This window comes from Carcharhinus amblyrhynchos, chromosome 1, assembly GCF_965287045.1.
Source record: "Carcharhinus amblyrhynchos chromosome 1, sCarAmb.v2.hapA, whole genome shotgun sequence".
In the NCBI taxonomy this organism is placed as follows: Eukaryota; Metazoa; Chordata; class Chondrichthyes; order Carcharhiniformes; family Carcharhinidae; genus Carcharhinus; species Carcharhinus amblyrhynchos.
In genome coordinates this window covers 44910741-44937702 of record NC_137324.1, presented here as the reverse complement: position 1 = coordinate 44937702, position 26962 = coordinate 44910741, and the positions used below count along the sequence as shown (strand labels likewise).

Here is a 26962-nt window from a genome sequence, read left to right as displayed (position 1 = left end):
AATCAGTTGTGATTTACGCCATTCTGACATCACACCCCCGTGGAAAGATTTTTTATGGTCGGTTAGTGTGATTACAATGCACTTGCACGATAATGAGATGCAAATATATTACAATAATGTTCCTGACAATGAACAGCAGGAAACGAAGCCTGCCACTGACAGAGGGAGGGGATGATCACAGCAAGTTTTCACGCCGACGTAAAATGTGACTTTCGACTTCACACAATGTTTTCTGCTCTCATTGCCAAACCCACCCAACATGAATGGGAATGGAAAATCCCAGCCAAACTCACAATTGCAGACATTTGGATGCAATATCTTGCCACAAAGACTTTTTTTTGTCTAAAACTTTGTTGAAGTTAGATCAAATCTTTAATTGGAAATTAATTCAGTTTTTCACTGTATTCGTTTCGTGGACATTAATTTGGGATTCATTTGTGCTCCTATACGTAGCAGCAGATTGAAACTGTCCCTTGGGTTGAAGTTGCTTGTTTGTACTATGTATCCCTAAACCAAAAGCTTATCAAGCGTATAAAGATTACAGCTTTATCCTTCACTGCCTGGTTGTCTGGAATAGAACTCACAGTCTATAATTTCCTGGATTAGTCCTTTGTTCTTTCTTGAACAGAGGAACAACATTAGCTACTATCAAACTATCTAACCTTGATGTTCGACAGCACAACCACAACCGAATCCACCAGCGTCAACATCATAGGAGTTACCATCATCTAGAAACTTATCTGGACCAGTCGTGTAACTGTTACGGCTTCAAGAGCAGATCAGACACTGAGGATTCTGTGCTGAGTAACTAAGTTTCACACTCTTCAAAGCCTATTCATCATAAAAAGGCACAAGTCAGATATGGGAGGAATATTCTCCACTTGCCTGGATGAATCTATCTCCAACAACATTCAAGAAGCTTGGCATATGCAGGAAAAAGCAACCTGCTTGATCTGTATTCTTAAGCATTCACTCTCTCTTTCAGGGACACACTGTGGCAGCAGTGTGTATCATCTACAAGACGCACTGCAGTAAATTGCCAAGGTTCCTTTGATAGCACCTTCCAAAGCCCCAACCAGTACCACCAAGAAGGACAGTCATGCTTAGAATCACCGCCAGATGCAGGTCCTGTTCCTAACTTGGAACTACGTCTTTGCTCCATCAATGTCGCTCGGTCAAAATCCTGGAACTCTCTTCCCTATCAGTTCTGTGGGTGCTGTAGCGAATATATGGCTCACGTTTTATATTAATATTTCAGAAGTGAACTTTAGTTCTGGGAAAATTATTTGTGTAAAAATAAAATGGTGATAGGCCTTGGTGATTGCCAGAACAGCTAAAGAAATTACAGGTCAAAAGGTTACCCACGTTTGTTTAAAGAAGCGAAAACAGAAAAGCAAGCTTCAAAAAAAGCAGGCATAATTGAGGTAATAACACAGCATTTAGATTTAGAAATGAAAACGTCTGAGCCCGGTAACATTTTTCCATCTTAAAAAGATTGTGACTCATCGACTTTGGATTTCATTGGAAATGGAACAATAGAAAAGATTCTGGCTTTTGAGAGGAGCTGTGCCAATCAAAAACAATGAGAGTATAGAGTATAGAGGGGACATAAAAAATGGTGATTTCATTGTTGTAAAATGGGGCATGCAAAATAAAATTATTGGAATCTGAAAGTTAAATCAATAGCAGAGTCTTCAGAAAAGATGCACAAGTAAAGAAAATGGGTGAAATGCATGGCTAAAAGATTGGTGTGGGAGGAATGGGTTTGAATTCATGGGACATTGGCACGTATTGGAAACGAGGGGACCTGTTCCGATGGGATCTGGTCTTCATCTGAATTGTGCTGGGACGGGGGGGGGGAACACAATTCAGTTGTATGGAGAATTAGAAAGTCAAAGTTAAAGGAGAGGGTCGAAGTACAGGTTAATGGAGCTGAGGGCTCAGGGGAAGTTAGTAAAGTCTCCAGACCACGTAATAGAACAGACAGTATAGAAGGGGCCAGGAATCTAACTGCAGGCAGAGCAAAAAAGATGACAAGTATGAGAAGGGAGGTGGTCAAGCAGGACTAAGGGTGTTGTACCTAAATGCACACACTGAAATTGGCTCATTCGATGTTATGGGCATCACAGATACGTGGCTGCAAGGGGATCAGGGCTGAGATCTAAATATCCAAGAATATGTATCCCATGGGAAGGACATGCAAGTGGGCAAAAGGGGCAGGTTGCATTGTTAGTAAGGAATGAAGTTAAATCAATAGCAAGAAGTTAAATCAATAGCATAGTGATATAGGGTCAGAAAGCATAGGATCTCTGTGGGCATAGTTGAGGAATCACAAAGGTAAAAAGACCCTGATTGGAGTTATGTACAGGCCCCCTAGCAGTAGTAAGGTATGGGGCATAAAATAAATCAGGAGATAGAAAAGGCATATAAAAAAGGTAATATTACAATAATCATGGGGGGACGTCAATGTGCAGGTGGATCGGGAAAATCAGATAGGTAGTGGATGCCAAGAAAAGGAATTTGTGGAATGTCTAAGTTTTTTTTGCAGCTGTTTGTAACAGGGCTTACTAGCAAACAGGCAATTCTGGATTTTGTGATGTGTAATGAGGCAGACTTGATTAGGGAATTTCATAGAACCCTACAGTGCAGAAAGAGGCCCTTCGGCCCATCAAGTCTGCACCAAACACAATCCCACCCCAGATTTAACCCCCATATCCCTACATATTATACCCACTAATCCCTTTAACCTCTGCTACCCTGGACACTGAGGGGCAATTTCCTGGCATGGCCAATCAACCTAACCCGCACATCTTTGGACTGTGGGAGGAAACCGGAGCACCCGGAGGAAACCCATGCAGACATGAGGAGAATGTGCAAACTCCACACAGACAGTGACCCAAGCCGAGAATCAAACCCAGGACCCTGGAGCTGTGAAGTAGCAGTGCTAACCACTATGCTACCGTGCCGCCCGTATTTAAGGTGAAGGAATCCTTAGGGACAGTGGTCACAATATAATAGAATTTATCCTGCAGTTTGAGAGGGAGAAGCTGAGATCAGATGTAACAGTATTACAATTAGATAAAGATAACTACAAAGACATGAGGGAGGAGCTGGCCAGAGTTGATTGGAAAGGGAGCCTAGCAGGGAAGACAGTGGAACAGCAATGGCAGGAGGCTTTAAGAGTTATTCGGGAGGCACAACAAAAATTTATCCCAAGGAGGAGAAACATGCTAAGGGGAGGATGAGATGTCCATGGCTGATGAGGGAAATCAAGGACAGCAAAAAAGCAAAAGAGAAAGCATACAAAGTGGCGAGGATTAGTGGGAGGAAAGAGGATTGGGAGGCCTTTAAAAGCGAGCATAGGACAACTAAAAAGGCAATAGGGAGGGGAGAAGATGAAATATGAGCATAAGTTAGCGAGCAATATAAAAGAAGATAGAAAGAGCTTTTTTCAATATACAAAAGGTAAGAGAGAGGCAAAAATAGTCATTGGACCATTGGAAAATGAGGCTGGAGAAATAATAATAGGAAACAAAGAAATGGCAGAGGAATTGAATAATTACTTTGCATCAGTCTTCATGGTGGAAGACACTAGTGAGATGCCAGAGCTTCAGGAAAGTCAGGGGGCACAGGTGAGTATAGTGGCCATCACTGAGGGGAAACTGAAAGGTCTGAAGATGGATAAATCACCTGGACTGGATGGACTACAGCCCAGGGTTCTAAAGGAGCTAGCTGAGGAAATTTCTTCATCTTTCAGGAATAACTGGAGGCAGAGAGGGTACTGGAGGACTGGAAAGTAGCTAATGTAACACTGCTATTTAAGAAGGGAGGGAGGCAGCAGACTGGAAATTATAGGTTGGTTGGCCTGACTTTAGTCATTGGCAAGATTAAAATGAGATCGCAAATTACTTGGCAGTGCATGATAATGTAGGACTGAGTCAACACGGCTTTTTCAAGGGGAGGTCATGTTTGACAAATCTGTTAGAGTTCTTTGAGGAGGTAACAAGGAAGTTAGATAAAGGGGAAACGTTTGACGTGATTTATTTAGAATTCCAGAAGGCCTTTGACAAGGTGGCACATAAGAGACTGTTAAATAAGTTAAGTGTCCATGGTGTTACGGGTAAGATCCTGGCATGGATAGAGGATTGGCTGACGAGAAGAAGGCAGAAAGTGGGGATAAAGGGGTCTTTTTCAGGTTGACAGCCAGTGACAAGTGGTATATCTCAAAGGTCAGTGCTGGGACCACAACTTTTCACCGCATGCATTAATGATTTGGAGGAAGGAACTGAAGGCACTGTTGCTAAGTTTGCAGATGGTACAAAGATGTGTAGAGGGACAGGTAGTATTGAGGAAGCAGGGAGGCTGCAGAAGGACTTGGACAGGCTAGGAAAGTGGGCAAAGAAGTGGCAGATGTAATACAGTGTAGAAAAGTGTGAGGTTATGCACTTTGGAAGGAGAAATGGAGGCATAGACTATTTTCTAAATGGGAAAATGCTTAGGAAATCAGAAACACAAAGGGACTTGGGAATCATTGTTCAAGACTCTCTTAAGGTTAACATGCGGGTTTGGTCAGCAGTTAGGAAGGCAAAGGCAATGTTAGCATTCATGCCGAGAGGGTGAGAATACAAGAGCAGGGATGTACCTCTGATACTGTATAAGGCTCTGGTCTGTATAAGGCTCATTTGAATTATTGTGAGCAGTTTTGGGCCCCATAGTTTAGGAAGGATGTGCTGGCCTTGGAAAGAGTCTGGAGGAGGTTCACAAGAATAATCCCTGGAATGAAGAGCTTGTCATATGAGGGACGGTTGAGGACTCTGAGTCTGACCTCGTTGGAGTTTAGATGAATGAGGGAAGATCTTATTGAAACTTACAGGATACTGCAAAGTTTGGATAGAGTGGACTGGAGAGGATGTTTCCACTAGTAGGAAAGAGTAGAATCAGAGGACACAATCTCAGATTAAAGGGACGATTCTTTAAAACAGAGTAGGAAAGTTTTCTTCAGCCAGAGAGTGGTGAATTGTGGACTCTTTTCTGCAGAAGGCTGTGGAGACCAAGTAATTGAGTGTCCTTAAGACAGAGATAAATAGGTTCTTGATTGATAAGGGTATCAGGGGCTATGGGGAAAAGGCAGGAGAATGGGGATGAGAAAAACATCAGCCATAATTGAATGGCAGAGCAGGCTCGATGGGCTGAGTGGCCTAATTCTGCTCCTATGTCTTATGGTTTTATGGTGATGAAATAGTAACAATAGTACAACTGAAAATTGTTCCCTCAGTGAACGCTGAATATGGCTCAGAGTAACGAAGGGGATTCTTCCTTAGATACCAATAAGGGGAGTCAGGTTAATAAAGATTACAGACCTTTTGTCTTCAAAGGAGAAGTTTTTCTCTACTCCTGTAACTAAACAAGTAAACAAATTAATATTTATGGAAAATTGGGGCTCTTATTGGGTCTTCAAATCCACAAACCACTACAAGGTGATCTGGGAAATTGGTTAAGGTTTAAGATAACAAGATTTGACAAGGAACTTTTACTGAATTAATTGAAGAGCAGTTACGGTATTGTCAATTGCTAAAACTTTTCAGGAGAAGGAAGATTTATCCTCGAGTGATTTGCAATTATTAACAAAGGTTAAATCAATAGCATTAACAGGAAAGTTGAAGTTAGCATTGTGGAGATATAAACAGCAAATAAGCTCACTTAGCTAAAGTGCTGGAAGTGAAAGGTGGGGGGGTCAATTCTCCCATCCTGCAACGCTAATTTATTAGTGCAATGGGCTGGGACATTTCAGCGTGGCCAGATTAGCCCAATCCATGCTGAGCTTCCAGACCTAAGCGCCTCTGGAACTGATTTTTTGGAACTGATTTCTGGTGCTATCAGTTCCATGCCGGAAATAGGCACAGAGCTGCATTAGGTATACAGGGGGGATTTTAATATAATTTAAATATGATTAGCGGGCTGGGACTCAGGGCCTGCTAGCCTCTCACCCCTCCACACATATACACACACACACACACACATATCCACCCGTTCCCCCCCAATAGGAATGGTTCACTCCAGTGGGATTTAGAGTAGCTCCTCATTTTCGGTGAACTAGCGGCCTGTCCCTGCTGGAGTGAAAGGAGGGCATTCAGGATCCCCGGGGCACTGCTGAAAGGGCAAAGTGCAGGTGCCCAGGGGGCATTGCCCATAGGGCAAAGGAAGCGGTGGGGCCAATAGGACTAGGGTCTGGGATGTGGTTCGAAGAGATGGGGCCCGGTGGGATGATCAGTGGGGTTGGGGAGTTTCACACTAGCATGTAGACGGCACTGGTGGGAGAAGGAGGGAGGCCAGCGATTGGGGCAGGCTGATGGGGCGGGTCTGCGAGAGGCAGGGTTGGGGCTTGGGTGGGAGGAGTCAGGACTGCACAGTTGGAGGGTTGGATCAGGAGGGAGGTATTTGTGGCTGAGCCTGGACATGGTTGGGAGGCCAGTGATCCAGTCATGTGGGGTCGTCTGGCTAGCAATGCGCAAGTTGTGAGGCTGGCCAGCAATCAAGTTAGCCAGCGATCGGCAGTCTGGCAGACAGGTCTCTGCACATGCACCAATCGTAGTGCTGACAGATCAACACTTGCGCACTGGCTGCTGCCAGCCTCTCCAGTGGGAATAGGCCCCGCCCACTGATTTTCAGTATAAATTAGTCTCGTGCACTCTGCAGTGCATAGTATGGGAGATTCATTTTGAAACTCCCACTGAAAAAACAAACGCGATTTACTCCAATTTTCATGTGAATTTGGCACTTTGAATTTTTTTGGGAGAATCGCCCTCATAATTTTTGCAATGCTTGCGAAGAAAGGCATTCAAGAAAGACTTTTTTATGTTGGGAGATACAGCTAAATTACTTGAAAAGCATTAAGAAAACTCTGAAAATTTGCAAAACCCATTAACTTCAGCAAATCAAAGAAGTCGTAAATGAAGGATTGTTAATCTAAAGGTTGGTTTGAGGACAGGCTATGGTATTATGGAGAAGAGTGGAACTTATGGAACCTATTCGTTTTAACTTATCTGGGCTTTTCTGAGAGAGTTTATTTGCAGTTTGAATCTGATGCAGTTTGCAGCTCACAGGGAGAAGCTAATCAAAAGGAATGATAACCTTGCAGTATAAACAGAGTAAAAAATATCATCATCGACTGTGTGGAATGCGGGTGAGGCTGACTCTCAGTTTGAATGTTGTAAAGGAACTGAAGTTGGAAGATTGCCTCATCCAGCTTCTACCGATTGCTCGTGGTAGAATCTACGGCGTGCTTCACAGCGCCTCATTACAAAGAAAATAATCAGTTTGGAAGTATTAAGAAAAAACAGAACAAGGAACTGAGGCATCCAAAGTCAAGAGAAGGAAAATGAAAGTTTTACTCCTGAGTGCAGCTGAAGCTGAGGAGGATTCTCCATGGAACTGTGACATACTTCTGAGTGGACCCTATAGAAGTGATGTACCTTATAAGAGAATCCTCAGGGGAATAAAGCTCAGTCTCAGCATACGTAGTTATTGGCTATAGTGTTAACTTACCACTTGCTTTGTTTAATTTGTTCTATATCCAACTTTAACTCATGGATTACAGTTATTCAAGAAGGCAGGCTACCATCATTTTCCCAAGGAGAATTAGTGAACAATAAATTATGGCCTTGTCAGTGATGCTCAAATCCATGAATGCTTAAAAAAACGCACTCTAAAAAACAGTTAACCCAGCAAAAATCAAAACTGACACCTTGGAACTTTTGTATTCTGTATTGTTCATTGCTTTATTATTGCCAAGCTGTCAAAGCTAAAGAAACATCAGGTGCATGATTTTCCCATCGGCTTCAGACCCCGATGCCAGGATTGAATAGGGGTCCTGAGCCTGCACCTGCCAAATAGCAAGGCTGACACATAGTCCCAGAGGTGACCTCCTAATTAGCCTTCATGTGTGCCAACTGATTAAGGACAGCAGGTGAGCCATGATGCTACTGGTATGATCAGAAGGCCAGCAGCTTTTGCCTCTTTGCCAGCCTCATCTGGAGAGCTGGACATGAAATCATAAGAAATAGGAACAGGAAGAGGCCGTTCGGCCCATCAAGCCTGCTCAACCAATGAATGGGATTATGGTTGACCCGATTGTGGCCTTAAATCCACTTTCATGCCAGTCTCCCATAACCTTTGATTTCCTTGTCAGTCAAAGATGTATCTAATACAGCCTTAAATATATTCAATGATCGATCCTCCACTGCTCTGGAGGGAAGAGAATTCTACACATGCACTGTCTTCTGAGAAGAAATAAATCTCCTCAAATCTGCCTTATTTGGGAGATCTCTTATTTTTAACATACGACTTTCACTGCTGAAGTAGATAGTAATTCAAGAGGTTAATCTTGAAATGATATTGTTGAGGCATCAACCAGATAGGCCTCTCTGACTAGAGGGGAAGCTCCCCTGGATATCATGCTGGACACAATAAGAAGTCTCACAACACCAGGTTAAAGTCCAACAAGTTTATTTGATAGTAAACCCACAAGATTTTGGGGTTTGCCCCTTCGTCAGATGAGTGGAGAGTGGAATGGTCTCAAACCAAGCATATAAAGGCACACACAGTTTACAAAATACTGATTAGAATAAGAATCTTTACAGCTAATCAATTCTTAAAGCTGCAGCCAATGTGCAGTATTCTGTAAACTCTGTGTGCCTTTATACGCTCTGTTTGAGACCAGAACTCTCCACTCACCTGATGAAGGGGCAAACCCCGAAAGCTTGTGGGTTTACTATCAAATAAACTTGTTGGACTTTAACCTGGTGTTGTGAGACTTCTTACTGTGTTTACCCCAGTCCAACGCTGGCACCTCCATATCATGTTGGAGCCATGGGAGTAGCCTTACGTGTCGGCAGCCTTCTCTGTTAATGAAACCTTAAACATATTCCTGTTGGTAGCCTCTTCTCTGGGGATTGGAGTCTGAATCAAGTGCCTCACCCTTCATGCCCAGGCCCCACCCCTCATCCCATCCCTGACATTGCCACAGTAAGGCCGTCATCATTAAAGTAACGGTCTTCAGATGTGGCGGGGAGGGCAGCCACTTTGCCACTGGCGAGTGAGTTCTCTAAATGGTTCTTGGTTCTTATTTTGGGCCTTATACATTTGGTGGCCTACCTCATGGGCAGCCAATCTGCGGTGCCGCCAACATCTAAGAAAATCGCCTGGCAGCAGGAATATGTTGGGAGGCATGCTGACATGGCTTCCCGCTATCTTCCTGTACCCCACCCCCAATTCCCTCAATTCATAGCCTGCCAACCTAAGGCCAGGAGAATTCAAACCTAAGAATGAAATCCATGATGACAAAGAGCAGGATAAATGACAAATTCTACAAATAATTGAATTAATATTCATTTTCAAGAATGAAAGGTTTAATCTTTGAAGCAAACAGATTGAGAGGCCTTTTAAATCAGTGAGACAAGACTACATATTAAATGGTGCAGTTGAGTAATGCTACAGCACTCCATTTCTTAACTTTCACTTACTTCAAATTGTGATCCCAAATCTTTACTGTCCAATCAGAACTACAGGAAATGAAGATATCTGGGTGGAAGGTATTCCAGTGTAAGGCATCTACTGCCATATGATGGGCTTCATAAGTATCCAAAAATTCACTTGAATAGGCCTTGGAGCACTGATGAATACAACAATAATGAATTAATTAACACACGTTTGGACAACATACCCGAACTAACAAAATAATAATACAAACCTAAGTAGTTATTAGCTCTGAAGTATTTTAGTGACTTGCAATTGATTCAGAAAACAAACAACACTGAACGTGATTTATGTTAATTTTGTTGAGTTCTCTTTATATTGAAGTGTGGATGTTACAAGAATATGGAACTCATAAAATCATAGAATGTTTACAGCACAGAAGGAAGCCAGTCAGCTCATTATGTCCTTGCTGGTTCTCTATAAGAGCTACTCAGCCATTTTCATTCTTTTGCCTTTTCCTCATAGCCTGCAATTAGGCAGATGGAGTACAATGTTAGCAAGTGTGAGGTTATCCACTTTGGCAGAAATAATAGTGGGAGGGATTACTATTTAAAGGGCAAAAAGCTGCAGCATGCTACGGTGCAGAGGGACCTGGGGGTCCTTGTGCATGAGTTGCAAAAACCCAGTCTGCAGGTGCAGCAGGTGATCAAGAAGGCGAATGGAACGTTGGCCTTTATAGCGAGGGGGATAGAATATAAAAGCAGGGAGGTCTTGCTGCAACTGTACAGGGCACTGGTGAGGCCGCAACTAGAGTACAGTGTGCAGTTTTGGTCGCCGCACTTGCACAAGGATATTTTGGCCTTGGAGGGAGTGCAGAGGAGGTTCACTAGGCTGATACCAGAGATGAGGGGGTTAGACTATGAAGAGAGACTAAATAGACTGGGTCTGTACTCGTTGGAGTTTAGAAGGATGAAGGGGGATCTTATAGAGACATATAAGATAATGAAAGGGGTGGATAGGGCAGATGTAGAGAGATTCTTCCCGCTCAGAAAGGACAGCAGGACTAGAGGACACAGCCTCAAGATAAGGCGGGGGGGGGGGGGGGGGGGGCGCAGTTTAGAACGGAGTTGAGGAGGAACTTCTTCACTCAAAGGGTGGTGAATCTCTGGAATTCTCTGCCTGTTGAAGTGGTGGAGGCTACCTCGCTAAATATATTTAAGTCACGGGTAGATAGGTTTTTGACAGACAAGGGAATTAAGGGTTATGGGGAGAAAGCGGGAAAGTGGAACTCATCTACTTCAGATCAGCCATGATCTTATTGAATGGTGGGGCAGGCTTGAAGGGCTAGATGGCTTACTCCTGTTCCTATTTCTTATGTTCTTATGCAAATATTCTCTTCAGCTAATTGACTGAAAGTCCTGATTTAATTTGTCTCCACTAAACTTGTACGCATTGAATTCCAGAACCCAATGGTTCGCTGTGTAAAACTGGCCATCCTTATGTTGTTGTTGCTTCTTTTGCCATTCATCCTAATTTGGCGTCCTCGGGTTTGTGACCAATACAAACAGTTACTCTCTGAGTACTTTATCTTGGCCCCTTACTTTTGAGCACCTCCCTCAGATTTCCTTCCAACCTTCAATTCTCTCAGGAGAACAGCCCAGCTTTGCCAATTTATCAATATAACTGAATCCCTAATTCCCAGAACCATTCTTGTAAACCTTTTCAGCCCCCTGTCTAATGTCTGCACACCATTCCAAAAATGTAGTGCCCAGAATTAGACACAATGCTATAGCTGTGGCAGAAGCAGTATTCTATAAAGGTTCACCATAACCTCCTTCCTTTTATAATTTGTGCCCCTATTTAAAAAGCCCAGGATCCTCTATTCCTTTTAACCATTTTTTCAACCAGTCTTTCAACCTTCAACAACAATAGGTGAACATATACTTCCAAGTTACTCTATTCTTGCGTACCTTTTAGAATTTTATTCTCCTTGTTCCTCCTCCCAAAATGCTTCAATTCATAATTCAGTACAGTAAATTTCATCTACCCATTCCACCAGCCTTTATCCTCTCGCAGGCTATCATTATCCTCTTCACAGTTCACAATCTTTCCAAATATTGCTTTATCTGCAAGTTTTGAAACAATGCCCTAAATATCAAATCTAGGTCACTCATAAAGACGAAGAAAATAATGCTCTTAATAGTGACCCCTGGGAACCCCATGATAAATCTTGCTCCAGTCTGGACAACAGTCTTTTCATTCAGTCAATTTCAAATTCAGACTGCCACTGTCCCTTTTCCTGCATGGTCTTCAACTTTTCTGAGAAGCTTGTTATGTGGTACTTTACTAAAAGCCTTTTGGAAGTCTATTTATGCCACGTCAACAACATTCCCTCATCTGTTACTTCACTGAAAAATAAATTAAACACCATTTTCCCTTAACAAATTCATGCATGCTTTCCTCAGTCAATCCACACGTGTCCAAATTACTGTTACTTTTACCCTGGAAAATATGAGCCCATTACTTAAATTTTGGAATTTTTACATAGTGGGCCCAATTTTACCAAAAATTTACGCCCATTTTCGGGCATGAAATCATGGTAAATTCGGGCGTCGGGCCTGTAACGTGATCTGCACCTGAAACCGAGCAGATTGCGCCTTTACTGACACCTGATTTGGGCGCGGATCCGGTCTGCGCCCCAACCGGGTGGCCCGATGATTTAAATGTATTAGCATGCATTTAAATCTACTTAATGAACCGCATGCCCAACTCTACCGCCAAATCCTATTTTACTGTCTTTGTATCCATTGCGGATCTGCGCTGCTATCCACCTGCAGAATAAAAATCCGAAGTGGATTCCTATTCTGCAGGGGAACCTCCAAAGCCCATCCTCCTTGAACACTGTTTGCAGACCCTTCGCTAACCACCCCGGCAGACCCGTCCCCAAGCGATCCAAACCTCCCAGGAAGCAGGCACCCCCCTCGGCAGAGCACCTACCTGGATTGCTGCTGTCCCTCCACCATCCTTCTGACCTGCACTCGTTGATGTGGAGATGCCGGCGATGGACTGGGGTAAACACAGTAAGAAGTCTCACAACACCAGGTTAAAGTCCTGTTGGACTTTAACCTGGTGTTGTGAGACTTCTTACTGCAGTCATTGGACAGCCTGCAGCACCTTCCTGGCCTTCCACTGATGTCTTCCAGAAGGGGGGGTGGTGGGCTCAGATGGATCTCTGGGTGGGGGGGGTGGTGGTGGTGGTTCTCCCAAGTCCATTCTTCCCCATCCTCCACCACCAGCCCCCCCACCCCCCCAACCAGAGATCCATCTGAGTCCATCCCTCCTTCCGGCGTCTTACTGTGTTTACCTCAGTCCAACTGCATCTCCACATCAACGAGTGGAGGTCAGAAGGATGGTGCAGGGACAGCAGCAATCCAGGTAGGTTGGGAGTGTGCTCTGCCGGGAGTGGGGCTTGGGGGGGTCTGACTGAGGGGGGTGGGGTCTGCCGGGGGGCTGCCTCCCGGAGTGGTCTGGTTGCGGGGGTGGGGGCTGCCTCCCAAGGGAGTTGGATCCGGGTGGAGGGGGGCTGCCTCCCAGAGGGATCTGATTGCAGCTCATTCTCCCCACCCCTCCCCCACTCTTTCTCTGTTCTGTCTGTCTTTCATGCCGAGGCGCGTTGTTTCAGTTTTTTTTCCAATCGTTCCAGCAGCGCTAAGCCCCGCCCACAGCGTGGACCGGACCGGAGCCAGCAAAAAGTGTATGGGCGTGATGGAACAAGGATTCCACACTTGGATCCATTTTACGTCCGGATCCAGCACTTAGCCTCCGATTGGTAAAATCTGGCCCACTGTCTCAAGTCACATTTTTGTCAGTTTAACAACATTCTAAAATGCAGGGGGTTTTAGAAGGATGAAGGATAAAAATTGGTGTGAAATAGCTGTTATGCTAATAAGAAATGCCTGTTTGAAAGGGTGGATTCAGTGTACAATGTTCAGGCAGATTAATGATTATCATGATTTACATGTCGCTGCAGGCACTGTAACCGATTACTGAAGCACCAGCAGAAATCATCTCTCAGCATCCACATCACGACCTTTCAAAATCTTGTAGGTTTCCATGAAGTTGTCTCTTCTTCTTCTAAACTATAGAGAAAATGGACCAATTTGTTCAGCCTGTCATCAGAGGCCAATAACCCCATCCCATGGACCAGTTCAGTTGCCTTTGCTGTACCGCCTTCTAATATAAGTGCACATTTTCTTAAATCTGAGGGCCAAAATTCCACACAATACTCCAGATGTGGTGACACCAAATTCCTGTACAACTCTAGCAAGACTTTTTATTCCTGTACTCTAACCCCTATAAAGGCCAAAGTACCACCTGCCTTCCTAACTGTAACTGTATCTGAACTTTCAATGTTCCTTGTATGAGGACACCCAAGTCTTTGAACATCAACACTGAGACATTTCTCAGCTTTTAAAAAATATTTGGCTTTTCTATTCTTTCAACCACTCAATTGTCATGTTTTTATAATGCTACATAGGCACCAGAGATTAGGTAACACATTGTGGATTCAGTTATAAAGACTAGGCACATGTGAACATATATATATGCTTGAAGACATCAGGGCTGCAGAGTTGTATGTGTGTTGAAAGCAAAAGTGAAAGTAAAACTGGATCATGTAATAATTTCCTTTCTAGTGATGTCATGCTACTACCTGTTAATGTCACATTGCAACATGCCTGTTACTTTTTAAAGATATTTTCTCCCCTTCCAAATAATTGTAATTATTTATAATATATGTTCATGTTTAGTTGCCATTACATATTTATATAGAAGAGATGAATCTTTGGGAATAATATCTGGCACCTCCCCTGTGTCTAGTGAAGACTAGAAGATTATTGCCTATGTCCCTGCAATTTCAATTCTTACTTCCTTCAATAACCATGTGTGCATTTCATCTGGTCCAGGTTCCTTGTCGACTTTCAGTACCAACAATCTATTCAACACTTCCTCTTTATCAATTTTGAACCCTTCTAGGGATAGAATGTTATGCCCTGGGCAGCATCTACCTCTTCGGTAAAGAGGGTGTAATTCATCTATTACAGCGGCACAGTGGCATAGTGGTTAGCACTGCTGCCTCACAGCACTTAGGACAAGCGTTCGATTCCTGCCTTGGGTGATTGACTATATGATGTTTGTACATTCTCCCTGTGTCTATGTGGGTTTCCTCCAGATGTTCCAGTTTCCTCTTACAGTCCAAAGATATGCAGGTTAGGTGGATTGACCATGCTAAAAGGTCGCTCAGTGTCCCAAGATGTATGGGTTGGATAGATTAGTCACGGTAACTGTGCAGGGTTACGGGGATGGAGTCGGCTGAGAGGGTCTGGGTCAGAGAGTTGGCACAGTAAAAAGTCTGACAACATCAGAGAGTTGGTGCAGACTTAATGGGCCAAATGGCCTCCTTCTGCACAGTAGGGATTCTATGGTTCAATGTCCTCAGCCTCCATGTATAACTTCCCTGTTTGATCTCTAATCAGCCCTAATCCTCCTTTTATCACCCTTTTACTATTTATATGCCTGCAGAAGACTTTGGGATTCCACTTTATTTTGGCTGCCAGTCTTTTCTCTGCTTCATTTCTCTATTGTGCTTTTTCTGTACTTTCTGTATTCCCTTTGGTTCTCAAATGTATTTTCTACCTGACACTTGTCTTTAGCACTGTTTTTATTTCCTTATCATAACCTCTATTTCATTTTCCTCCCAGGGAGCTCTGAATTTGTTTGCCCTACCTTTTCTTTTTAAGGGAATATACCTTGACTGTGTCAGGACCATTTCTATTTTGAAGGTAATTCATTCTTCAGCCACAGTTTTTCCTACCAAACTTTCATTCCCGTCTAACCGGCCCAGCTTTGTTCTTGCCCCATTGAAGTCAGCTCTCTCCCCATTAATTATTTTAACTCTGAATTATCTATTTTTCTTTCCAATCATCATCCTGGGGAGAGGCAGTAATATAGTGGTAATGTAGCAATTGGTAATTAGCAATCCAGAGACCCAGGTTCAAATCCTGCCATTGCAATTGGTGAAATTTGAATTCAATAAGATCTGAAATTAAAAGTTTAATGATGACCATGAAACCACTGTTGTAAAAAGCCATCTGGTTCACTAGTGTCCTTTAGGGAAGAAAGTCTGCCAGCCTCACCAGGTCTGACCTATATGTGATTTTGAACCCAAAACAATGTGGTTGACTCTTGACTGCCCCTTCAAGGGCAATTATGGATGGGCAATAAATGTTCACCCAGCCAGTGACACCCACGTTCCATGAACAAATAAAATAAATCCTAAACCTTACAATATAATGATCACTATCTGCTAAATATTCTCCCACTGACTGCCTGTCCAACCTTTTTTCATTGGACAACTGGCCAATCGAGAAAAAAATTACTGAACTAATCCCTGAACTATTTCCAATGCATGTACATCCTTCCCTAAATTAGGAGACCAAGAATGTACACAGTATTCCAGATGCGGTCTCACTAATGCCTTGTATAACTGAAGCATGACCTCCTTGCCTTTGTATTCAATGCCCCTCACAATCAACGATAGCAATCTGTTGTTATCTTTCCTAATTACTTGCTGTACCTGCATACTAGTCTTTTGCAATTCTTGCACCAGGACACCAAGATTCCTTTCCATCGCAGAACTCTGAAAACTTCTATAATTTAGATAATATTCTTTTTTTTTAGTTTTCATATTAAAATGGACAATTTCCCACTTTTCCACATTATACCCCATTTGCCACTCACTTAACCTATTAATATCCCTTTGTAACCTGGTTGAAGGCTCAACACATCATCAGTAAATTTAACAATTTACATTTGGTCCTTCCAAGTCATTATACAAACTGTAAAAAGTTGATGCCCCATCACTGATCGCTGTGACGTACCACTTATTACATCTTGCCAACCAGGGAAAAAATACATATGCCTATCCTCTGTTTCCTGTTAACGAGCCAATCTTTTATCAACGTCAATAGGTTACCCCCTAAATCATGTCCTTTGTTTTCTGCAATAGCCTTTGATGTGGCACCTTGTCAAAGGCCTCACTTCCTCATATTCTCTATACAGCGTGCAAAAAACAATACTTTTCACTGTATACTAATAAATGTGATAATAATAAATCAAATCAAAATAAAATCAAATTCTGTGTCAACTGTGTAGCCTTTCTCTGTACCATCCCCAATTACTGAATGTCCTTTTTGAGATAGGGAAAATTGTCAAGACCAGATGCTTCTTTTTTTATTTATTGTCCAATGGCTCTGACATCCACTATTATGATGTGCTTCAAAAGGTTAGTCATGGCACAAATCAATTCCTGCCTCCCAGACTGCCTGGATCCACTACATTTCACCTATTACCACAACAGGTCCAAGCAGAAGCCATTTCCCTGCCCCTGCACTCAACCCTGGAACATCTACATAACAAAGACACTTATCTCAGACTCCTATTCATCGATTATAGCACAGCTTTTAACACCATTATTCCTAAAGACTCATTTCCAAACTTCATGGCCTGGGGCTCGGCTCCTCCCTCTGCAACTGGATCCTAGACTTTCTAATCTACAGACCACAGTCAGTGAGGATAGGCCACAACACCTCTTCCATGATCATCGTCAAGACTGGTGCCCCGTAACGCTGTGTCCTAGCCCCTACCAGACTCCTTATACATCTCTGACTGTATGGCCAAATTCCTCTCCAACTCAATTTTCATGTTTGCCGATGACACTATTGTCGTGGATTGGGTCTCAAACAATGATGAGACACAGTACTGGAAAGGGATAAAGAATCTGGTGAACTAATGCGACGACTATAATCTCTCAATGTCAACAAAATGAAGGAGACAGTCATAGACTTCAGGAAGTGTAAGGGAGGGTATGCACTTGTCTACGCCAATGTGGATGAACTACAAAACGTCAAGAGATTCAAATTTTTAGATGTCCAGATCACCAACTTGTCCTGATCCTCTCATGCTGATGCTATAGTTAAGAAAGCCCATCAGTGTCTCTACTTTCTGTGGAGACTGAGGAAATTTGGCATGCCTGCTAGAACTCTTACCAAATTCTACAGATGCACCATAGAAAGCATTCTTTCTGGTTGTATCACAGGTTGGTATGCTCCTGCTCTGTGCATGACCACAAGAAACTACAAAGGGTCATGAATGAAGTCGAGTCCATTACTCAAACCAGCCCCCCATCCATTGACATTGTCTACATTTCCCACTGCCTCGGAAAAGTAGCCAGCATAATCAAGGACTCCCCACACTCTGGACAAACTCTCTTCTACCTTCCTCTGAAGGGAAGAAGCTACAAAAATCTGAGATCATGTAACAACCAAATCAAAAACAGCATTTTCCCTGCTGCCATCAGACTTCTCTCGTATTAGGGTCCCTCATGGGAGGTTAGTTAGGAAGGTTCAGTCACTAGGTATATATGGGGAGGTAGTAAATTGGATTAGACACTGGCTCAATGGAAGAAGGTGGAGAGTGGTTGTGGAGGATTGCTTCTCTGAGTGGAGGCCTGTGACTAGTGGTGTGCTGCAGGGATCGGTGTTGGGTCCATTGTTGTTTACCATCAATATCAATGATCTGGATGATAATGTGGTAAATTGGATCAGCAAATTTGCTGATGAGACAAAGATTAGAGGTGTAGTGGACAGTAAGGAAGGTTTTTAAAGCTTGCAGAGGGATTTGGACCACCTAGAAAAATGGACTGAAAAATGGCAAATGGAATTTAATGCAGACAAATGTGAAGTATTGCACTTTGGAAGGACAAAGCAAAGTAGAACGTACAGGGTAAATGGTAGGCTCTAAAGAGTGCAGTTGAACAGAGGGATCTGGGAATACAGGTACAGAATTCCCTCAAAGTGACGTCATAGGTGGATAGGGTCGTAAAGAGTGCTTTTGGTACACTGGCTTTTATAAATCGGAGTATCGAGTATAGAAGTTGGAGTGTTATGGTGAGGCTGAATTTAGAGTATTGTGTACAGTTTTGGTCATCTAGTTACAGGAAGGATGTAAATAAGGTATGTATTGAGTCGGAGGGAATGGGGGAGCTCCTGAATGAATACTTTGCGTCGGTATTCACGAAGGAGAGGGGTTCGGAATCGTGCGGTCTCTTGAAGGGAGCTGAGGATCAGTTGCAGGAGATATCTATTACGAGGGAGGAAGTGCTAGGGCTTTTAGGTAGCGTAAGGACGGATAAAGCTCCGGGGCCTGATGGTATTTATCCCAGGCTGCTTAGGGAGGTGAAAGATGAAATTGCTGGGCCTCTGGCACAAATCTTTGTCTCTTCTTTGGACACAGGTGAGGTCCCAGAGGACTGGAGGGTAGCAAATGTGGTACCGCTGTTCAAAAAAGGTAGTAGGGATAACCCTGGAAATTATAGACCGGTGAGTTTGACATCGGTGGTAGGGAAATTAATGGAAAAAATACTTAGGGGTAGGATGTATGAGCATTTGGAGCGTTGCGATCTGATTAGGGATACGCAACATGGCTTTGTTAGAGGGAGGTCTTGCCTTACGGATCTGGTGGAATTCTTTGAGGAGGTGACAAAAACGGTTGACGATGGGAGAGCCGTTGATGTCATCTATATGGATTTCAGTAAGGCGTTTGACAAAGTCCCTCATGGTAGGCTGGTAGAAAAGGTTAAGGCGCATGAGATACGAGGCCAGGTAGCTAGGTGGATTGAGAACTGGCTGGGTAATAGGAGACAGAGGGTAGTTGTGGAGGGGACCTTGTCGGGCTGGAGGCCAGTGACCAGTGGTGTGCCGCAGGGCTCAGTACTGGGACCTCTCCTCTTTGTAGTATACATAAATGACTTGGAAGAGAGCGTAGGTGGTGTGATCAGCAAGTTTGCTGATGACACCAAGATGGCAGGGTTGGCAGGTACTGAACTGGATTGTCAGGTGATACAACAGGATATAGATAGGTTGGTGCATTGGGCAGATAGGTGGCAGATGGAATTTAATCCTGACAAATGCGAGGTGATGCATTTTGGAAGGAATAATGCAGAGAGGAGCTATGTGATAAAAGGTAGACAGATTAGGAGTATAGACATACAGAGGGACCTGGGAGTACAGGTTCACAAATCCATGAAGGTTGCGTCACAAGTGGAGAAGGTTGTTAGGAAAGCTTATGGAATGTTAGCCTTTATAGGAAGGGGTATAGAGTATAAAAGCTGCCGTCTAATGCTTCAGTTGTACAGAACGTTGGTTAGACCGCATTTGGAGTACTGCGTCCAGTTCTGGTCACCTTACTACCGGAAGGACGTGGAGTCTCTGGAAAGGGTGCAGAGGAGGTTTACCAGGATGTTGCCTGGCATGGAGGGGCTGGGTTACGAGGAAAGGTTGGAGAAACTGGGACTATTCTCCTTGGAAAGACGGAGATTGAGGGGGGACATGATAGAGGTATATAAGATACTGAAGGGAATAGATAGAGTTAATACTGAGAGACTGCTCCCTAGACTGGGTACAAACACGAGAGGTTATGATTTAAGGGTGAGGGGAGAGAGGTATAATTTGGAAGTGAGAGGAAGGTTCTTTACGAAGTGAGTTGTGGGGGTATGGAACGCGCTACCGAGTAGGGTGGTGGAGGCAGGAACGTTGGACTCGTTTAAGGTTCAGTTAGATAGACACATGAGTGAAACGAGGATGGAGGGTTATGGTAGGGGCTATTAAATAAGGTTAGAACCTCGGGAGACACCGGAAAAGCAGGCTTGTAAGATTAACGTTTTTGTCTTTTTATTCCGCAGGTGGAGGTCCACCTCGTGTCAAATGAGGGGCATGCACACAATGGGTCGTGCGAGGGCTGCTCTTGGAAGTTCCGGGAGTGGCCTAGTACTTCGTGTCAGTGTGTGTGCTTGATCCTGGACCGGTAGACGGGCGCCGCAACAGCTCGGTGACTAGCACTGCTAGCTGTGCAGATACATGGATTTGGGCCTGTGTCTGTGGGAGTTTGCGCATTCTCCCTGTGGTTGCGTGGGTTTCCTCCAGGCGCTCCGGTTTCCTCCCACACCCCAAAGATGTGCTCTTAGGCTGATTGGTTTTACCAAATTGACACTATTCTCCCCTGAATCTGGCTAAGTTAGGGGTTCCATTCGTAGACATGTAGGGTAGAATAGGTGTGGGTGATGCGGCGGCGCGGGCTCGTTAGGCCGAAGGGCCTGTTTCCCGTGCTGGGTTGTTCTTTGTTCTTTGTTGAAAGAGTACAGAGAAGATTCACAAGGATGTTGCCGGTGTGAGAAACACAGCTCACAGTTAAACAATTTAGTCAAGTCAAGTTCTGAAGGAGCAAGATTTTATTTGACGTTCTTGCAAGACCGGGTGTCTAGCGAAATAGGCACACTTTACATAAATTGGCAGCACATTTTATACTTTTTTTTTTACAAGCATTGTAATGGCTTTGCAATATGTTGTTCTCCCCTAATTGGTGGTCCCTGTCCCATCTATGTGTTGTCATTCCCCTATTGGCTCGAGGTGTCATCCCCTCTACCCCCATCCAACAATGTCTCCTGTTATCACAAGAGTGCATTAGCAAACTCATCCATCTTATCCAATACTGTTACATGTCCAGTTCAGATTGGCGGTAATCAATCCTTTGCCAATTTAATCACTGCTGTCCCAACTATCTCAGTGACCTTTTCCCCTTTTATGCTTAGTTGTAGAAACAACACATCTTGCAGACCATTTGCTTTTTATAACGTGGGCCTCTTACATTCCTGCAGGATGTGGTGTATGCTTCACTGCACATCACATCTCTGATGTTATCTCTACATTACAGGCAGTCTTTTTATTATCCCTAATTATTGCTGTGTTAGCAGCATCGAACCTTATGTCCTATGTTTGTGACTAAACTCACAGTTGTTTCCATAAAGTGGGTTATCAATGTGCCTGACTATATCCAATCTATTTAACTTTAAGCTATTTCTCTATGCTCTACAGATATATGTGTTAACAGCATCTTTACCTATTGCTCACACCGGCACTTGAGAAGCTGAGTTACAGACAGAGATTGAATTGGGTAGGACTTTGTTCCCTGGAGCGTAGAAGAATGAGGGGAGATTTGATAGAGGTGTATGAGATTTTGATGGGTTTAGATAGAGTGAATGCAAGCAGGCTTTTTCCACTGAGGCTAGGGGAGAAAAAAACCAGAGGGCATCGGTTAAGGGTGAAAGGAGAAAAATTTAAAGGGAATATTAGGGGGGGCTTCTTCACGCAGAGAGTGGTGGGAGTGTGGAATGAGCTGCCGGATAAAGTGGTAAATGCGGGGTCACTTTTAACATTTAAGAAAAACTTGGACAGGTTCATGGATGAGAGGGATGTGGAGGGATATGGTCCAAGTGCAGGTCAGTGGGACTAGGCAAAAAATGGTTTGGCACAGACAAGAAGGGCCAAAAGGCCTGTTTCTGAGCTGTAATTTTCTATGGTTCTAAGTTAATCTTTCTCCACACCCTAGCCATGACAGTAACGCTACATTCTGCACTCTCTCCTTTCCTTCCCTATGTACGGCATGCTTTGTTTGTATGTGCGCAAGAAACAATACCTTTCACTGTCTACTAATACATGTGACAATTTTAAATCAAAGTGTGGTTCTAAAATGTCATCAGATTATATGTTTTGCACTTTGCTATTCATCCCAATGTTCTGTTCTGTTTTAACAATCTAGAACATTGTATTTATGTTGATCCTACCTTATGTATTTTTCCTTCTTCTGTACCCACAAGAAATAAGTTGTCCTTCTCTTTATGAAAGTCAAAAGAAGTTCCACATCCTAGTTAAGATATACAAAATGAGAGATTCATGTTTGAAAGTCCAGAGTTTTATTTTCATACCATCGCTCCTCTTGGTGTAGCTGGAACACACTGCAATATAGATCACTTAAGAACAATCATTTAAATGTCAAAGAACCATAAAAACCCGAAAATACAGAAGAAGCCACTCAAGCCCATTCAGTCTGCACTGACTCTCCAAAAGAACATCCCCTCTCCACCCTATTCTCCCCTCCACCCTATCCCCATAACTCTGTGCATTTACCTTGACTAATTCATCTAACCTACACATATTTGGACACTGAGGGGCAATTTATTATGGTCAATCCACCTAACCTGCTCATCTTTGGACTGTGGGTGGAAATCGAAGCACCCAGAGGAAACCCATGCAGATATAGTGAGAACATGCAAACTTCACACTGACAGTCAACCAAGGCCACAATCAAACCTGGGCCCCTGGCTCTGTGAAGTGGCAGTTCTAAGCAATGTATCATCATGGCACAGAAACAAGGAACAAAATAAATAATATTCTGGAATTGTTTGTTGCATAATGAACTCTATTATTGCCATAATGAAGTCAGTAATAATTCAGAGCCCTTCTAGATGGCATGACCAATGGCTTGTCCCAGACACCAACCATGTGGCATGCTAAAAGGCTGAAGACAGATGCTATTGTGAAGGTTAAGACATTGCATCAGCAGTTTAGTGATTTGCTGAAATTGCCTTTGATGAATCTTTAAAAATTAATTTAAGCTAAAAATCACTTAATAAATGATGCAAAAGATAATTGACAGTATTTGCAGAGAAATGTCACAAGATGATGGGAAAATGTGATAAACTTTGGGAATGAAGTCCTCCAGATCCTTCTTCATGCAAGCATAGTTGGAGTTGGGTAAAATGATGTGTGTAAGATGAATGGTTTCAACTAAAAGTATAAGTCCTTGGTGAGAGCAGAAAAGGGAAGCTTTTTCTGGATTTCAATTGTGAATTCAACTATCTATCGTATTTCTCTGTTGGTTTAGTAAGACTGTCTTAAGCAGTGGTCCATTGTTTGTACATAGTGGAAGGTTTGGTGCTTCTAAGAAATACTCTTTTGTTTGTACAAGGATAAACTTAAAAGGTGACTAAGTAGAAGAAGTTTGCGACCCTGACACACAGCTTTTGTCAACTGCCCAAAAAGTTTGAGAGCTTCAGTCTCTGTTGAGGAAAATATTCCAACGTCAGAAATGATGTCCGTCACCTAAACATTTGTATGGAATGTGGGCACCGCTGGCTAGGTCAACATTTATTGCTCATTCCTGACTATCCTTGAGAAGATGGTGGGGCCATAATTTTGATCTACGACAGTCCATATGGTATAGTCACATCCATAGTACTGCTAGAAAGGGTGACAGGGTTTTAAAGAAATGGTAATATCCAAGTAAGAATGGTGTGTGGCTTGGAAGGGATTTGGAGATGGTGGTGTTTTCATGGATCTGCTACCCTGTTTTTCTGGATGGTTTGGCTCCTGGTTTGTAAGTTACTATTGAATGAGCCTTGGTGACTTACTGCAGTGCATCTTTTAAATGATGGACATGTGTCTACCATTATACACCAGTGGTGGAGCGAGCAAATGTTTAAGGTTGTGGATAGGGTGCCAACCAAGCAGGCTGCTTTATCCTGAATGATTTCAATGGCCTTGAGCATTGTTGTAGCTGCATTCATCCACGAAAATGGGGACAATTCCACCTCACTCTTTGTGCCTTTTCAGATGGTGAAAAGTATTTGGGAGATAGGAGATGAGTTACTTGCCACAAAATTTTAGACTTGTTATTTTAGCAACTGCATTTATGTGAATGCTGCAGTTAAGTTTCAAGGCAATCATGACCCATAGTATTGTGACGGTGGGGAATTCAGAGATGGAAAAGTCACTGAATGTAATGGAGAGATGGTTAGACTCCCACCATTGGAGATGGACATTGCCTGGCATTTTTATGGTATGCATATTACTTACCTCTTTTCGGGGTAAGTCTGAATGTTATCCAGGTCTTGCTGCAGGTGGACAAAGACTACTTTACTATCTAACAAGTTGCAAATGGAATTGAAGACTATGCAATCATCTTGAACATCATCACTTCTGACCTTATGATGAAGGAAAGATCGCCTCACAGCACACAACCCATCTAACAATTTTACTATTTTCCAATCACAAGGACTTGGTCTAGAGCTAAAATTGCCTTCCTAAGTGTGTTGACTATTCATGAGGAATGGACCATTTAGATTCAACAACCTCATGGAGCTGTGACTATAGGTTAAACTAAGACAGAAACTGTATTGGCATGATTAGATGAATTTTATAACTTCTAGCCTTGCCTCTTGGACAGTTTTCCACCCAAAGATGAATTTGGGCGTTCATGACCCTCTCCATTGACTTCAGCACACAATCTGGTTTAACACCATAGTGCAGTACTGAGGTACTATCTTTTGCTTGAAGGTAAAAGCAAGGCCATCTCAGGTGGTGTAAAAAACCAACACTATTTGAAGAAGTTCATTCCAATATGGGGCTAGAGTGGGAAATCTGACCTTATTGAATGGCAGAGGAGGTTTGAGGATTTGTATGACCTATTCCTTCTTTTATCTCTTTTATCAAAGAACAAAGACAATTACAGTACAGGAACAGTCCCTTCGGCCCTCCAAGCCTGCACCAATCATGTTGCTCGACTGAACTAAAACCCCCTACCATTCCGAGGGCCATATTCTTCCCTTCGCATCCTTTTCCTGTATTTGTCAAGATGCCACTTGAAAGTCATTATCATATCTGCTTCTGCTACCTTCATTGAGTTCCAGGCACCCACCACCCTCTGTGTAAAAAACTTGTCTTGTACATTTCCTTTCAACCTTGCCCCTTGCAGCTTACTCCTACGCCCCTTAGTAATTGACTCTTCCATCCTGGGAAAAAGCTTCTGACTATCCACTCTGTCCATGCCCGTCATAATCTTGTAGACTTCTATCAGGTCATCCCTCAAACCCTGTCATTCCAGTGAGAACAAACCAAGTTTCTCCAACCTCTCCTCATAGCTAATGCCCTCCATACCAGGCAACAATCTTTTCTGTACCCTCTCCAAAGCCTCCACATCCTTCTGATAGTGTGGTGACCAGAATTGAACACTATATTCCAAATGCGGCCTAACCAAGGTTCAATAAAGCTGTAACATGACTTGCCAATTTTTAAACTCAATGAAGGTATGCCTTTAAACTACCTTCTTCAACTGAGTTGTCACTTTTAGTGACCAGTGTAACTGTATACCCAGATTCCTTTGCCTATCAATACTGTTAAGGGTTTTGCCATTTGCTGTATATTTCCGATCAGTATTAGACCTTCCAAAATGCATTACTTCACAGTTGTCCAGATTAAACTTGATCTGCCATCTCTCCATCCAAGTCTCCAACCGATCTATATCCCTCCAAATCATTTATATATATTACAAACAGCAAAAGTCCCAGCACTGATCCCTGAGGAACACCACTTATCACAGCCCTTCATTCAGAAACACTCCCTTTTACCATTACCCTCTGTTTTCTATGACCGAGCAGTTCTGTATCCACCTTACCAGCTCACCTCTAATCCATGCGACTTCACCTTCTGCACCAGTCTGCTATAAGGGATCTTGTCAAAGACCTTACTGAAGTCCATGTAGATAGCATCCACAGCCCTATCCTCATCAATCATCTTCGTCACTTCCTCAAAAAACTCAATCAAGTTAGTGAGGCACAACCTCGCCTTCACAAAACCATGTTGTCTCTCACTAATCCAACCACTTATTTCCAAGTGGGAGTAAAACCTGCCTCAAAGAATCCTCTCCAATAATTTCCCTACCACTGATAAGGGTCACCGGCCTATAATTACCTGCATTATTCTTGCTTTACTTCTCAAACAAAGGAAGAACATTGGCTATTCTCCAATTCTCTGGGACTTTCCCTGTAGCCAGTGAGGATACAAAGATTTCTCTAAAGGCCCCAGCAATTTCCTCCCTTGCCTCGCTCAGTTTTCTGGGGTATATCCCATCAGGCCCTGGGGACTTGTCTAATATTTTTCAAGAACCCCAATACCTCCTCCTTTTTGATCTTCTGACCTTTTTGATATCCTATGTGTCTTCATAGAATGACATAATCCCTACGATGCAGAAGAAGGCCATTGAGCTTGCACCAACAATAATTCTACCCAGGCCTTATTCTGCTAATTCCCCTGACATTAAGGGTCGATTTAGCATTGTAATCAACCTAACCTGCACCTCTTCCGAGTGTGGGAGAAACTAAAGCTTCCTAAGGAAATCCACACAGACACGGACAGAACATGTAAACTCTTCACAGACATTCACCCAAGGCTGGAAGTGAACCCTGGAGCCTGGCACTGTGAGGCAGCAGTGCTAACCATTGAGCCTCCATGCCACCATCTTGACTAACACTTATTCATAAACCAATGTGAAAAACAGAGGATCCAGTCGTTATATAATTTCTATTTATGGGACCTTGCTGTACACAAATTGGCTGCTACATTTTCCTACCTTACAACAGTGAGCATTTTACATTTCTGTATCCAGTTCTTTTTAGAACATAGAACATAGAACATGACAGCGCAGTACAGGCCCTTCAGCCCTCGATGTTGCGCAGACCAGTGGAACCAATCTAATGACC

General features: G+C 43.2%; 1 protein-coding gene across 1 annotated transcript in view; it reads right to left on the bottom strand.

Moving 5' to 3' along the window:
- dnai1.2 (dynein, axonemal, intermediate chain 1, paralog 2) overlaps positions 1-26962 on the bottom strand; it is a 258343-nt gene that overhangs the window by 102530 nt on the left and 128851 nt on the right. The window contains exons 16-17 of the mRNA XM_080215680.1: positions 22211-22290; positions 9522-9670 (exon numbers count right to left, since the gene is read on the bottom strand). Of these exons, the coding sequence (XP_080071806.1) occupies positions 9522-9670; positions 22211-22290 (229 nt within the window). The remainder of the gene's footprint in view (positions 1-9521; positions 9671-22210; positions 22291-26962) is intronic.